Source organism: Hesperophylax consimilis, chromosome 23, assembly GCF_061612785.1.
Source record: "Hesperophylax consimilis isolate HC1 chromosome 23, BYU_Hcon_1.0, whole genome shotgun sequence".
Taxonomy (NCBI): Eukaryota; Metazoa; Arthropoda; class Insecta; order Trichoptera; family Limnephilidae; genus Hesperophylax; species Hesperophylax consimilis.
The window spans coordinates 12,518,996-12,533,181 of record NC_142858.1 but is presented as its reverse complement, the minus strand read 5'-3'; the positions used below and the strand labels follow the sequence as shown (position 1 = coordinate 12,533,181).

The following is a 14,186-nucleotide window of genomic DNA, read 5'->3' as shown; positions in this document are numbered from 1 at the left end:
TACGATATCATCCAATGATATGGCATACCTATATTTTGAAACCGTAGGGTAAAGAACAACCACTTGGTTGTTGCTTTCATTCTGTCCCCAGAGAAATCCCGAAGGGACGGATTGCATAAGCGCTGGGCGTGTGTCTAAGGCCATGAATTAATTCTGACACCAAAAATATTGATAATTTTTGTTACTATTTCTCCACAAAACATTTGCCTTGAGCAATTTTTATGGTTATAGTTATTGAGAAGAACATGAAGAACATGAATATTTCACTATAAATGAATTTGAATGAAACAAGGTTCACCACGAAGCAACATACAACACAATATAGTTAGATCAAGCACAACACAATCATGTGAGTTCCACCGCGATACTTCGAGGTAATAATTGTGGCCACAACACAAAGAATGTATAAGCACCTTCAATTTGGTAGTTTAATTCCTTTTTTTTCAAATATTATATACACGATAAACATCAACGACTTGCTTGCAATAGTACAATTCTTGTTCTGAATTTCAAATCCTTTTCCTGCAAGGTGATGTTTGGATTAAGGTGGGAACTGGATAAATAACATTCCAGTAGGAACTATGCACATAGTCATTTCAAAACCAAACAATAGTTCTGAAATTGTGATATAATCTACCGAAAGCGAATGGCGTGATTCTAGACGTGCACAGAGAAAAATGTGTGTCGCAAATTTATTAACAATCTCCTCAAATTATTGGTAATCCGGTTAAAATGGGATTGCAGACCGTTTCCTGATTAACTTTTAGTAAATTCCCAACACATCGGAACACGTGTTTGTGCACCTCCATTGCCTGGATAATATACAATGACGAAATTCGGGTATATTAGGATTTTTATGAACGCGAGTTCCGACATCCTGATAATACATTCTTATTTGAATAAAAGTTTATTAGGAAATTTATTCATTAGAAAAGTGCCTGCAATCCCAATTTTAACTCTTTTAAGAATAATTTTAAGAGATTATTAATAAATAAGCAATATTCAATATTAGAAATTTTTCTCTGTGTCACGATTTTTCTATTGATCATAGCCACTAAATAGATAAACCAATAGAAGTGGTGTGGTATGTCTGGTGTTCCCGAAGCAAGATCAACTAACCCTTACTTCGGGTGAAATTAATCAAACTTCATTAAATTTCGAAATTCCTTTTTATGGAGATAATCAATTTCATTGGCTTGTCTAGGCATCGGAGTCGAAAGGTATGGTGTTTATTTATATTTATTTTTCTTTCAAATCTGTATAAATCACACTTACAGGAAATTTATGTTCAGTAGTTAAGTAAGTAACTCCACGTTAGTCGCGATGCATAGGTTCTAATTCCGAATAGTAAACTTGAATTTTATAAATAAATAAATACTCGCAATAGGTAGAAAACTCGGCTAATTCATCCGATATATATAAAGCCACGATTCATAGGTTCTAATTATTCCGAATTAATAGTAAACTTGAACATTATAAATAAATAAATACTCGCAATAGGTAGAAAACTCGGCTAACTCAGCCGATATATATAAAGCCGCGATTCATAGGTTCTAATTCCGAATAGTAAACTTGAACTTTATAAATAAATAAATACTAAATCTTTAATAGAAAACACGCTTTATCCTATTGATAACTTTTCTAGAGGATGGTGAAAAACCACTTAATCAAATAATTGAATTACCCATTAGTAGATAAATATTATCGGGTCTAACTAGGGAGCTAGTCCATTTACAAATACTTTAAAATAATACCGGTACACTATAAAAATTGCTTACAAATAGAAGTTACACCAAAATCCAGTACGATACTAAAATATTAGAAACATGTTTTAATATACACAGGAAATAGCAGTATAAGTTATCTCAAAACCATCGGCAGTTTTTTTTTTTAATTTCAGTTACATTTTTTTATTCCGTGAATAGTTAAATAGCCCAGGTCCTAGATATTCGTAATGGTGTTGTGCAGTTGTCGGGTCGCACCTATGTTCATATTATTAATTCTCCTATTTTCTAGGTCTTACACGTCGCGTTGAGAGCAGTTCAGATTCTTTAAAAACTTTAAAAGACAGCTTTTTTTTCAAAAAGTTTTATAACCGATAGGACCTTATATTTATCAAAAAATTCACTAGTTTCAAAATCTCTCACTTTTCTGAGAACAAATTTAATATATATTTTTTAGTTCTTACTGACGGATACTAATTAGTCTTATAGATGCTTCCCCAAGCAATTACATCATATTGCAACACCGACTGCGCCAAAGCAAAGTAAACCATTTAAATAGGATATTTCTTTCGTTTAAATACGAATAAACCAAGATTTATTGGCCATAGACAAATATAGAGCGAAAGAACGGAAAAATGTCAGGAGATAACATGGCGTGGATTGAAGAAATAATCAGGGACCTTCATGGAAAACGTGACACGATCCGAAATCTAAAAACCCCTGCCTCAACACCGGTAATTCTAGTGAAAGGGATTTTAGCAGATAAATTCCTTTAATATTATAATTAAAATAAATAGAAAATATGTCAGTACAAAACACGTTAAAAAACGATAGAAATAAATAATGACAGCACTGGGGGGTTCTTAATGAAAATGATTGCTTGCCAGATGGCTACGAATCTGATGGAAAAAGCGAAGATTAGGTCAACACATACGATAAAATGGAGGGAGTGGCGCCATCTCGCGGCAAAAAACTAAACCACATAATTTCATTAAAATTCACGCCGAGGAAACAAAATTGGACATTCTAATAATATGACAGATTTTTCTCTTTTCTAAGGTTTTTTTTTAAATTATTGTACGTGGATGTATTTAGTATTTTGATTCAATTTAATTGAATGGGAAAACTTTTCAGCTAGGATTCCAATAATTTTAGTCAGGTATCATACAAATCGTAATTAATTATAAATATAAATCAAAGGTTTGTGCGTTACTCTCTTTTTATGATCTCATTCAAAGACGGGGAAAGATACACTACAACCATTCATAAAATGAAATAATCGATATAAAATATAACTAGTCGGTCGATTTATTTAACGTTTGCTCTATCGGGTTTTGAAAACCTTCTTAGATTCAGTTATATATCTGCATTTGCGTGCAACATATATATATGTAATAAAATAAATACCATAAATTATTTCATGTGCATATCTATACCCAACTATATTTTGTAATTAAATTGTTTAAATAATAAAAACAATGTAGCCCTTGGGGTGATTTTTCACAAAAACGGCGGTATACAAATTATCCATCTTCGTATTATTATTATTGAAGTATTATTATATTTGGTAATCACAATTTATGACTTCACACAATTTTGAGATATATTATTATTTATAGGTACAGTGGTACACAAATTAACTGGGATAAGCATTTTTTCATGGAAATTTTCTTAATAAAAAGGGAGACTTTAATTTACAACTCTATTAATTTATTGTTATTATGTTTAAATGCACGGCTCCGTTAATTTTTGTTTTTAATTTAGTAAATTGAATTTAATTACGGTATTATTAATTTCTGAAAATATAATGTTTTTTTATTATTAAGATAGCTATTTCGGCGTTTAAGGTCAATGTTTTTAAATGCCTAGGTAACCCTTACGACCTCAATCGATATTGAAGGAAAGTCACAGAAAACAAGAATTGCACCACAAGAGGAAAGCATTTTTATTAATTTGTTCTCATGATGACGAAATTAAAAATATTTGAAAATCATTAGTTTATTGATGGCAAGACGAAAAAATATATATTGTCATATAGCGTACAAATTTTAACTCATTTACAAAGTTAATCCATTAAGTATTTCAGAGATAAAAGTGAAAAATGCTTGTCCCAATTAAATCGCACACCACTGTATCTACTAAAGAGCGGAAATATGAAAATCCTGTAGCAAACGAAAATAGTTTTTTCTCAGAACAGGGCTTGAATAAACATAACGATTTTGTTACAAAAAAATTCTTAAATTAAAATATATATAAATAAATAACGTACTTTTGATTTTAAAAAATATATTTTCAATAGCTTTTGAATAGCGGGTGAAAATTATGTCTAACATTAGGCCAACAGCAAGTTGTTATGAAATCCACTTACGACCAACGATAACAATAATAATAGCTGACTAACACAAAGGCAATGATTTATTGAAAATTATCGGGAAAACTGACCTTGCACAAGAAGCTACCACACGAAAATAATGCTGACCTTCAAGAGTTTCGACTCATTTAGCGTAAATAAAACGTATGTGTTGTTCCTACTGAAATATAAATTCAAGTGTACATTAAATAATTGTTGTTAAACTGGTAACTGAGTTCTGTTAACAGCAGACCTCGCGTCCATAAACATTTGTTTTTAATTTTCAAACAAGGATTTATAAAATGTATACAAAGAAATGTCACTATCTTAATGACAATTATTTCTTCAAAACTTTCTTCAGGCAGGTAGGTAGGTACCACAACACTGAAAAACAAATGCAAATAAGATAGACAAATAAACACGACGATTTTACATTTGAAAAAATAATCTTTACTGAACCATTAAAACATTTAAAACAAGTTTACAGACAGACAACATGCAAAACGGTGGAATTAAAACAGAACTTCACAACTCTTAGGACGGGTTGTTTCGGAGAATCTGAACAATTCATCAAATTTTCAAGTTCTGTGAAAGATTTTTTCAAGTTCTGTTTTTATTTCAGTTTTGTCAAGCAACTAGCCTACAATGATATAAAAACAGAACTTGAATAAGTCTTTCACAGAACCCGAAAATGAACGTTGAAATTTGATGAATTGTTCAAATTCTCCGAAACAACACGTCCTTAGTCAATTAGCAATTCATTGCAAAAGGGTGATGATAGGATGCAATTAAAATTTTATATTTTGAAATATTTATTCTTAATTTAAGTATTCTTATCGTAACACGTAATTTTATTTACACTTAGCTGTAGCTGAGTTTATAGCATGGTGGATACCTCTTTCTTTACTACTTTCAAATTACAAGGGTGCAAACTTCATTTTCAAATTTACATTTAGTTTAATTAAAAAACCTTTCGGTTAACAGTTGGGATAGTATTATTGTTGTTTAATAAAACAATGCTTTAACCCCCAAAGGCCCCTGGTGTATTGCCCGTTATAATAATTCTAAAGTACGCTTTCAGAAAGGCAGAGAGTTTGTTTGTTTTTCCGCTTCGCAATAAAATCCAAATAAATGGGATATTTCTGAATGTATCCAAAAACTAAAAGTTGTTTTCGAAAGGTGATGAAAGACGCTTTCAAATTACTTCAAATATACACATAATGTTTGAAATATAAAATTTTCAATCAAAGAGAATTTTTTTAAATGGCTCTCTGTATATTCTTCTAAACAATGAACTAAAATTACTGATAACGAAAAAAACATGTTTATTGGAAACATGTATTATAAACATTACTGGCACCTCAGTAAAATAATTAATTTAAAAAGTTCACAAAGTTTCATAAATTTTTCTCAAATTGCGGTCGGAACCTTTTGTTAATTTTTTTTTTAATATATATATTTTTTTAATATAATATTGATTACATTTTATGATTTTGACTGTCCAACTAGGAAGGATTCCCGTTTCAGGACAGTCAAATTTACAGGTTTCAAGTTATCCTAGACGAATGCAGGATTTAAGACTAGCTAAAATAAGTATGTTAAAACGAATATACATAAAAAGATACATAGAAAAGGTACATAAAGATACATAGAGGCGTTCGTGATTTCAAATTACATTTTTAGTATCATTTCGGAATCAGTCCTGCCTAGATCCAACAACCATTTTGTCACTCTTGGACCGAAGGATGACAATTCACACAGTTTCAGCTGAGAGGGGATTTTATTATATATTTTAGGACCGAGATATGAGAATATTTTTTGATAAGCCGCTCTGTTGCTTGTTGGAACGGAAAGGTCATTTCTTCCCTTACTTCTGGTTTGATGTTTGTGTTCGGCTGTTTTCATTTTGTTTTTATTTTTATGAACATGGATTACATTTTTTTTTACATAGCACTGTCGGACATCTAGTACATTAAATTCCTTGAAGAGAGCACAATTTAAAAAAATAGGTGCACATTTTTATTATTCTGTGGTTAACATCTTGATTTGAATATAAAGAGTAGTATTTTCTCTTTCAACACCGTTTAGATCAAATTTCAAACAAGGACAATAGGGGGAGACAACGATTTCCTTGAGGTCATGTAAGCAGTTCCAAAATCAGCATGAGGAGATAAGACCTTAGTTTATTGCCGCCTAATTTCGATTTGTATGGGTCTTTTACAAGATGTTTTTTTAATACCAATCGCCATATGGCGACTATAAGGAGACCCTTATGAAATATCTTTACTATAGACGATAATTATGTTGATACTTACGATTTCATACAGAAACGAAATAAAATTTTACTAAATAGTCGAAAAATGACCAAACTTTGAAAGAAACCATAGATCACTTGGAAGCATCTGACATTTGCCTCTGCCGTTGCCGTTAACAAATTATCAAAAATACACGCGAAATTCACAATACCGACCACTAAAACATCAATGTTCTCAATCGGTAATAAACACATATTACAGCTTATGATTTTTTTAAATATGCAAAGAAATAAACATGCAACATTTCCACAACATTATATAGTTACTTAAAACAATGACAAACGACAGATGTCAAATAATGTCCGCCATCTTTAACTGTACGAAAATCGGTAACAAAAGAGAATACGTCCTCTTTTCATCCGCATCCACATGAGAAGACGATCCATACTGAAACTGGACGTGTTAATCGCCCATTAGACAAGTCAGGAGTAAATTAAAAGCAAACCCCGTGGCCATGGTTAGTAAGAAACAATTCCTTTCCAAAGCTCTTACAAATACAAAGAAAGCAGTAGGTATTGGAAATAATGGCTAGTATATTATTTTTTTTTAAAACACGTAATAGTGTAATGGTCGAAGAAATTTACTACACAAATGAATGGAGAAGTATACTAAAATGGAATATTCATTAAATTGAAGGGTGCTGTCTGAGTGTTGTGATTTTAGTTTTGATTTTGATCAACCATTAAAAAAATTAAATTAAAAATATGTCGTTAATTTAGTAAGACAGTCAAATTTCAATAATAATAATACAATATTATTGAACACAGAAAAAAATTTCACTCAATTCACATGGCTTGCCCATAATGTTGTCGAATCTCGAAAGCTCACAAATATATTCCTGGTCGTAATCAGTAACTTGTGAAGATATAACATTTCAGATGCAATGTTGTAATACTTGAAATATTTCCCCACAAAACAGCTTGAACGTCGATAAACAAGTATCATCCGTCCTTCGACCGCTGTGTTATGTTGTGTAGCCAGACAGCAGTGTTGCCAACGGATCTTGGCCTAGTGTCGCCGTTTTTCAAACATTTAGTAGCCTAATGTAGCCGAATTTCAGTTGCAGTAATTCTGCCCACATATTCCCCACAAATATTCTACGTGAGCTTGATTCCCCCTTTGATTATTCAAAATCCATGGAGGGGGGGGGGGGGGTTGTTACAAAACTTCGGTGAAAAAAAAATTCCGCACAGCCAAAAACATTGTATGATTCCCCACAACAAATTTTGAAATTCATGGGGGGGGGGGTGGCTACGGAATTCCATTTCGAAAAATTCCTCACATTTTTCCAAAATTTGAGGTAGCCTAATCGGCGACCAGTCGCCTTTTAGATTTTTACGTCGCCGATCCTCGTTCTGAGTAGCCTAAATGGCGATAAATCGCCTTCGTTGGCAACACTGCCAGACAGCAATACGACACCCCCCCTCCCCACTCATACACTCACACCCACACAGTTCACACACAAACGCGAGGATGAGAATGTCTCATTAGGAAAAGGGCCTCGGAGGAAACTGCCTCACCGCATCACAAAACGACCCCTGTTTGTGAAAGCTTTACGACGTTAAACCAGAACGGTAGGTAGGAATACTAAATAACGAGAGCAATGTTTATCTTTTCGTTGTTTTTTAAATAAAAAAAAATAGTATCAATTTTAATTTATTAGTATAAAAATTATTATCTCAGTTAATAATATTTTGTTCCACAAACTGTTCTGGGTTTTTCACTCTCCTGGACCCTGTCGTAGCCAAATTCGACTTCAATTTTAAACCAAAGGAATCCGCCATCGATTTTTCTAAAACATTTTTTCTGACCACGTTTCGCCTCGTCTACCTGCCATTACAATTAAATCCTACTGCTATGGTTTTATAACAAGTAGTTTTGTAAACAGTGGACTTCGCGTAATGTTGAATATTATATCTTTTAGATCGTTTTTATGCTGATAATAATGATATAGAAGAACAATATTGTCATCATCACTTGACATCCATGCATCACGGCTGCACGTAAAAAACGATAAAGTTCAGTATAATTCGGGTAGCCACGTAAGTCACGTATCTTGTAAATATCTCTGTGAAAAGGGGCCTAAGGAATCAATAAAAGTTAATATTTACACTATACAAAATACTCAAACCATTATGTTATTTTTTCAGAGATGTACTTTATTTAAAATAAATCTATTTCAAATGGAAATGCAAAATGGGTATTTTCCATTTTGCATTTTAAATGCTTTTCTAAAAACCATTTTGCATTTTAAATGCTTTTCTCAATGCATTTCCATTTTAAATGCTTTTTTGCAACATTCTTCCTACTATCTCCACTCATCTTTTTTTCATAAGCCCCAAATATCAGTCGGTCGTCAACCTCGCTATGAGAGATAATTTACATTTGTCAAGTTGCTCCCTGGTAGAAGCCCTGGCAATTGAGTGATACCATTACAAAAAATACTGATTCAAAAACTGAACATGGGGCCATGACGCTGTAATATTAAATGTAAGATACCAGTTTCTATGTTTTTACGTTGGCAACATTTGTCCCGCGCAAATTTTTTGTGGTTCATAATCCGTAGTCGTGGCATTTTTTGATTTACCATCATGTAATATGTTTGTTCTACATTGATGTCCATTATTAAATGACAAAACTGTTTGATTGACCTGAGAAACCATTTTGCATTTTCAATGCATTTTGAAAATAGGTATTTTGCATTTGAAATGCTTTTCTAAAAACCATTTTGCATTTTCAAATGGAAAAGTTTTCACCCATTTCCATTTTGCATTTCAAATGGTTTTGGGTACCCATTTTGCACATCTCTGTATTTTTTACAAGTATACGACTTTAAAATTTACCCTGCTAATCTACAAACGGTAACTGTTAACTAGCCCAAGGCACGCTGTTGAAGTTAGTTAAGTATGAGATAGGGCAAAGGACATCTTTTAATTGATATTTGACTTACCCCACGAGCATCTCTGAACAGTATAGCAGCACGGTGCGGGTCTATGGTGGGGTCTGCACCCCGGTGGCGGGCCCCTCGCATGCCCTCCCCAGCAGCCTGGCGGCGAAGTTTGGCACCTGGAAAACACAAAACAAAAACCTTTAACATAAAATCCAAAATAAATACCGACATATCAACAAGTCTAAACATTCAGATTCAGTAACCGAATTCTTCGAAACACATTTCGACTAAGGTTGATCACTGCGTTTTCCGGTATTTATCGCGATGAGCCGCCAAGGGCGGTTGTGAAGCAGCATTTCTTAAATGTGCTCTCAATCATGGACTGACTCTGGGATTATATTACATCATAAGACAAGGTCTGTTAATCTGATCGATGTTTATTTATTTACGGTATAAGTACCTACCTCTACACACAGGATAAAACATAAAAAAATATTACGAAACAATCATACAGTAAACATAGAACATGATTTAAATTAACTAATATTTACAATCAGGCTATAGGAAACAAAATGTTAAAAATAATGAACGTTTAATATTTTTTAAACTAATAATATTTTTTTAAATATGTGAAGAGATTTTTTCCAAAATTCTTCCGATGCCATTACAAATATCTGCTAAGCTGTGCGATTGTATGTGTGGTATGAAGGAATTTTTAAAATAATTAGTATTGACATTAGTGTTTGTTTGTTTTTGAATCTTTATTTAGATGTACGCAAATTTTTTCATACATCAAGTAGGAAAATATAAAAAATTCAAAAAATAAAAATTACATTTTAAGAGAAAAAGATAAATACACAAAATTATATTAATGATTTAACTAATTCTTTCATTAGAAGTAATAGTTACTATTAGTGGTTTATAATATAAGATATCTAGGTGACTAAAATAATATTGGTGAGTATGTTCAACAATCCAAATTTTTTTTTTACATATAAAGCACATGTCCTACGAAAAGTGCTAAGGCTTGGGGCTTCTTTTATGACATTTGGTAGGTTATTATAAAGTTTTTTTTTCCCTTTATAAAACGCGCTGTTTTGTGTGCATGAAAGTTTAGTTTTGGGAAGCCTAAAATCTCTGCGTCTTCTCGTAGGATAATTGTGAACATCTTCATGGTACATAATATTTCTTTGCAGATAATTTGGGAGCATATTATTTTGAAGCTTATTATGTTGTTTGGTTGTCATCATATTTAAATTTGGTAACATAATTTTAACTCTAGTAAAAATGTTGCATTTTAAAATCATCCTCATGCCCATAGACATATGAATATTAGTAGACCTGCCCTAAGTGATTAAAAGCGTATTATCCCCACTCCCCATACCGGTTCCATTGGAGCCGGCTGGGCTCGCGTATGGCCTCAAGTGAAATTTGAAAACGTGACGTCATCATTCTTGTGCGAACTATGGTCGAGGCATCATCGGTTCATTTTACGAAATAACACGGCAAAATGTTGACTTGTTATATGAAAACTTGTAAAAATAGATGTGAAAAAGAGAATAAACCCAATTGTCGTATTAAATTCCATAAGTAAGCATTATTTTACTTTATTTTAAGCTTATTCACACCGTATTATATGGATCAGTTTTAGAAACATATACTATCACATCACAATGTAGCGATTCTCAAGTGTGCTCATCGTTGTTTACTGGGGTAAGTAAATTATGAAACATTTGTAAAAGTGTCTTAACTAAATACTCTGAAACTAACTACGAACCTGCAAACAGAAGAAATTTACTTTGCCGAATTTGGACTTCGTAAATTAGTTCATAACGTGGCGAGTAATTTGAGCTCCCATGTAAAAATGTCTATTCATTCAAAAGCAGATTTTACTTTTAAGAACTAAATGGTGATATTATAATGCGAGATGCCTATTTACTGTCAGATTGATTTATTGACGAATCACAGTCAGCTTAACCCCCTTCGTTCTTCAACAGTTGATTTTACCCCTCGCCATTATCTTCTCGTCTATTAATTCCTATGTCTGTGCTCATGCCCTATTTTGTATAACCTGTGGTTTATTATTTTGAGCTTCGTTACATAAGAATAAAAGACTAGAACAATAATTTAAATGCGGAGTAACAATAGAATTGTAAACAAGGCGCGTTGTCTTTAGATCCAAGTTATTTCTGATCCTTTTTAGGAATCCAACTTTTTTAGCAATTTTCTTTGCTATGTATTCTAAGTGTTCATCAAATTTGTATTTTAGTGTTGCAGTGAAAGATGCTTTTAATTCGTGTGACTCTGACATGAAATGAAATCAATTGCAATAATCGAATTCTGTCTATAAGGGAATTAATGATTTTAATAAAAATAAAGAAGACATCAGTTACCAATCTTCTAGCGGACAGAAATTATGTATTATGTTGAACGGTTTAAGTAATATTGTTTAAAAAAAAACTACTCCTAATGAGACTAAATTATGATCATCACCAGATTCGGTCTTCTGGTGGAAGTTTGACTACCAAAAGACAGTTCATTTTTGTGCGATTCATTTTCTCATCTGTGACAAACTCCGAACCCTTCATCTGCATGCTGTTCCACTATTCTATTTCTGCAGCCCTTTTAATATCATCAGCCCATGGATTTGGCGTTCTGGTAATGCATTTGACGGAATCCTACCATAGCTTTTTGGCGCCGAATTAACATCGAAAACACATTGAATGCCTCTTTTATTAATAAAAGTCAGGCTTTACATTCGCATTGCAGGGCGAACTAAACATATCAGATAATATTTCAGATGCAGAATTTTTTTGGATGTTGATTATGAAATCAACCTACTGTGTAACACAAAAATTACAGGAGCTTATTTTTGTATTAAGTACTTTGAGAAATCAAGTTTGTTCGTGATCCAGAAATTTTTATGTTATTTATTCGAATTATTTACCAGAACCGGTTCAGTTAATATCAATTTTAACACTTTATAATGTAAATTATAAAACATATCATTTTTGTTATAATACTCTATCGACAACCTACATAATATGTGAAGAGGTTGGGAGCGACTAATGACCGTGTTCAAAATTAAAAGATTTATTTGGAATGAAAAAGAAAATTTACGTGGAATAATTTTGACATGATGAATAATTTAGAACATGAGAAAGAAATATTAATAATAAAATTACAAAAGAAGAATAATAATAATAAAAGAATATGACACAAAAAAAACAATACAGTGATTAGATAGGTTTAAAAGAGACAGCCAAAGGTTCAAGAATAGTAAATAATAAAAGAATATGACACAAAAAAAACAATACAGTGATTAGATAGGTTTAAAAGAGACAGCCAAAGGTTCAAGAATAGTGTTGGTATAGGTATTTAATATGTTCCACCAAATTGACCAAGTTAACATTAAACATATCAAAATCACCAAGTATGTGTATGTTTATAAGATGCAGGAGTTCGAAAATGTCTAATTTAGAGTTCAGTATTGTAAATAAGAAAGGTAAATCATTGAGTATGGCATCATAGCATGGGAATGTGGCACTTCATCTACACTAGACCCAATCTTAAAAGCACAGAAAACCATTATCAAAATAATCCTTAGGCTACCTCTAAATACTCGACTCGAGCTTAATCTTTAATATTATGAATGTGTTTGGCGTTCGGCAGATATACGAAAAAACGATACTCACGCACGTATATACAAACATACATAATCATCAGTGGAAAGTTCATAATTGGCATAATTAATTATAACATTATAGTATTGTTGTATAATTACAGATTTGCTTTCAACTTTTCCTAACTAACTAACCATCACGCCGTTTCCGCGCAGGGGTAGGCAGAGAGGACGGACCGTCAAACAACTCGGTCTTGGCATACACTTCTTGCGTCATTCACATTCATACATCGTCTCGTACATACTCTTGACATGGCCCGACTCGAGTATCTGATTCACTTGATCGTGGCATGTCTTCCTCGGGCGTCTCCGACTTCTGCTACCATTCGCATTTGCATCATACTTTCCTACAACTTAACTAACTTTACCTAAAATATATAAATAAATACTACACAACTCGCTAAAATAAATACTACTCGCTGTACTCGAAACAATAACAAAGATTTACTCCAAATTCCTGTAATGCCTACTACTTTCGGTCAAAGAAATTTTTGCTACCTACATATAATTGCGTACTTTTTATGTTCCACAGAAAAAAGATTATAATTTTGATAAAAAGTAATAATACGGTATTTACCGGTGCCCTCACCCAAATTCGAAACTATTGATCCAACAAAAATATTGAGTGTTTATATTATAATATTTATATAGGTGTTTATTGTTTATTGTTAAGTGTTTATTTATATAGGTTATATAGGTGTTTATATAGGTATACTCACAAGTACTTAAATTAACTTTTAAAATGACTGCCTCAACACAAGCTAGCCTAGTGAGGCAGGTTATGAGAAACCTCAACTTTATCTATTTGTTATGTATTCTATCTATTTACATGTTTATAGCTGCAAATTTCTTGAATAAAGATATTATTATTATATTATATGCGTATCGTTATTCATGTTTGTATCTCAAGTGATGTATGTTGATTAAATTGGTTACTTTAGATAGGATATTGAAGAAAAAATTATGGATTATGAAATATTACAACCACAGTGCAATGGTTCATTTACTATCAAATGCATACAAATTTTGTGACATTGTTTAGAGATTAAATGTATTATTTTTTATGTAAATTCTTGATGAAGAAAATTAGAATAAACTGAGCGCATGGAAAACATCATCGGTACGCAGGTTAACACAAAAAAATATTTGGGTAGGAACCGCACGCTGCACAAGAGTCCCTACAGCTACAAACCGTTTGGAACCAATGAGACTATGGCTTCCCCAA

General features: G+C 32.3%; 1 protein-coding gene across 10 annotated transcripts in view; it reads right to left on the bottom strand.

Moving 5' to 3' along the window:
- The window catches only part of LOC149412336 (5'-AMP-activated protein kinase subunit gamma-1-like), a 334,414-nt gene that overhangs the window by 70,467 nt on the left and 249,761 nt on the right, over positions 1 to 14,186 (bottom strand). For all 10 annotated transcript variants that reach the window (XM_089645903.1, XM_089645900.1, XM_089645898.1 and 7 more), the window contains one exon: positions 9,340 to 9,455. In XM_089645903.1, coding sequence (XP_089502029.1) covers positions 9,340 to 9,455 — 116 coding nt within the window. The remainder of the gene's footprint in view (positions 1 to 9,339; positions 9,456 to 14,186) is intronic.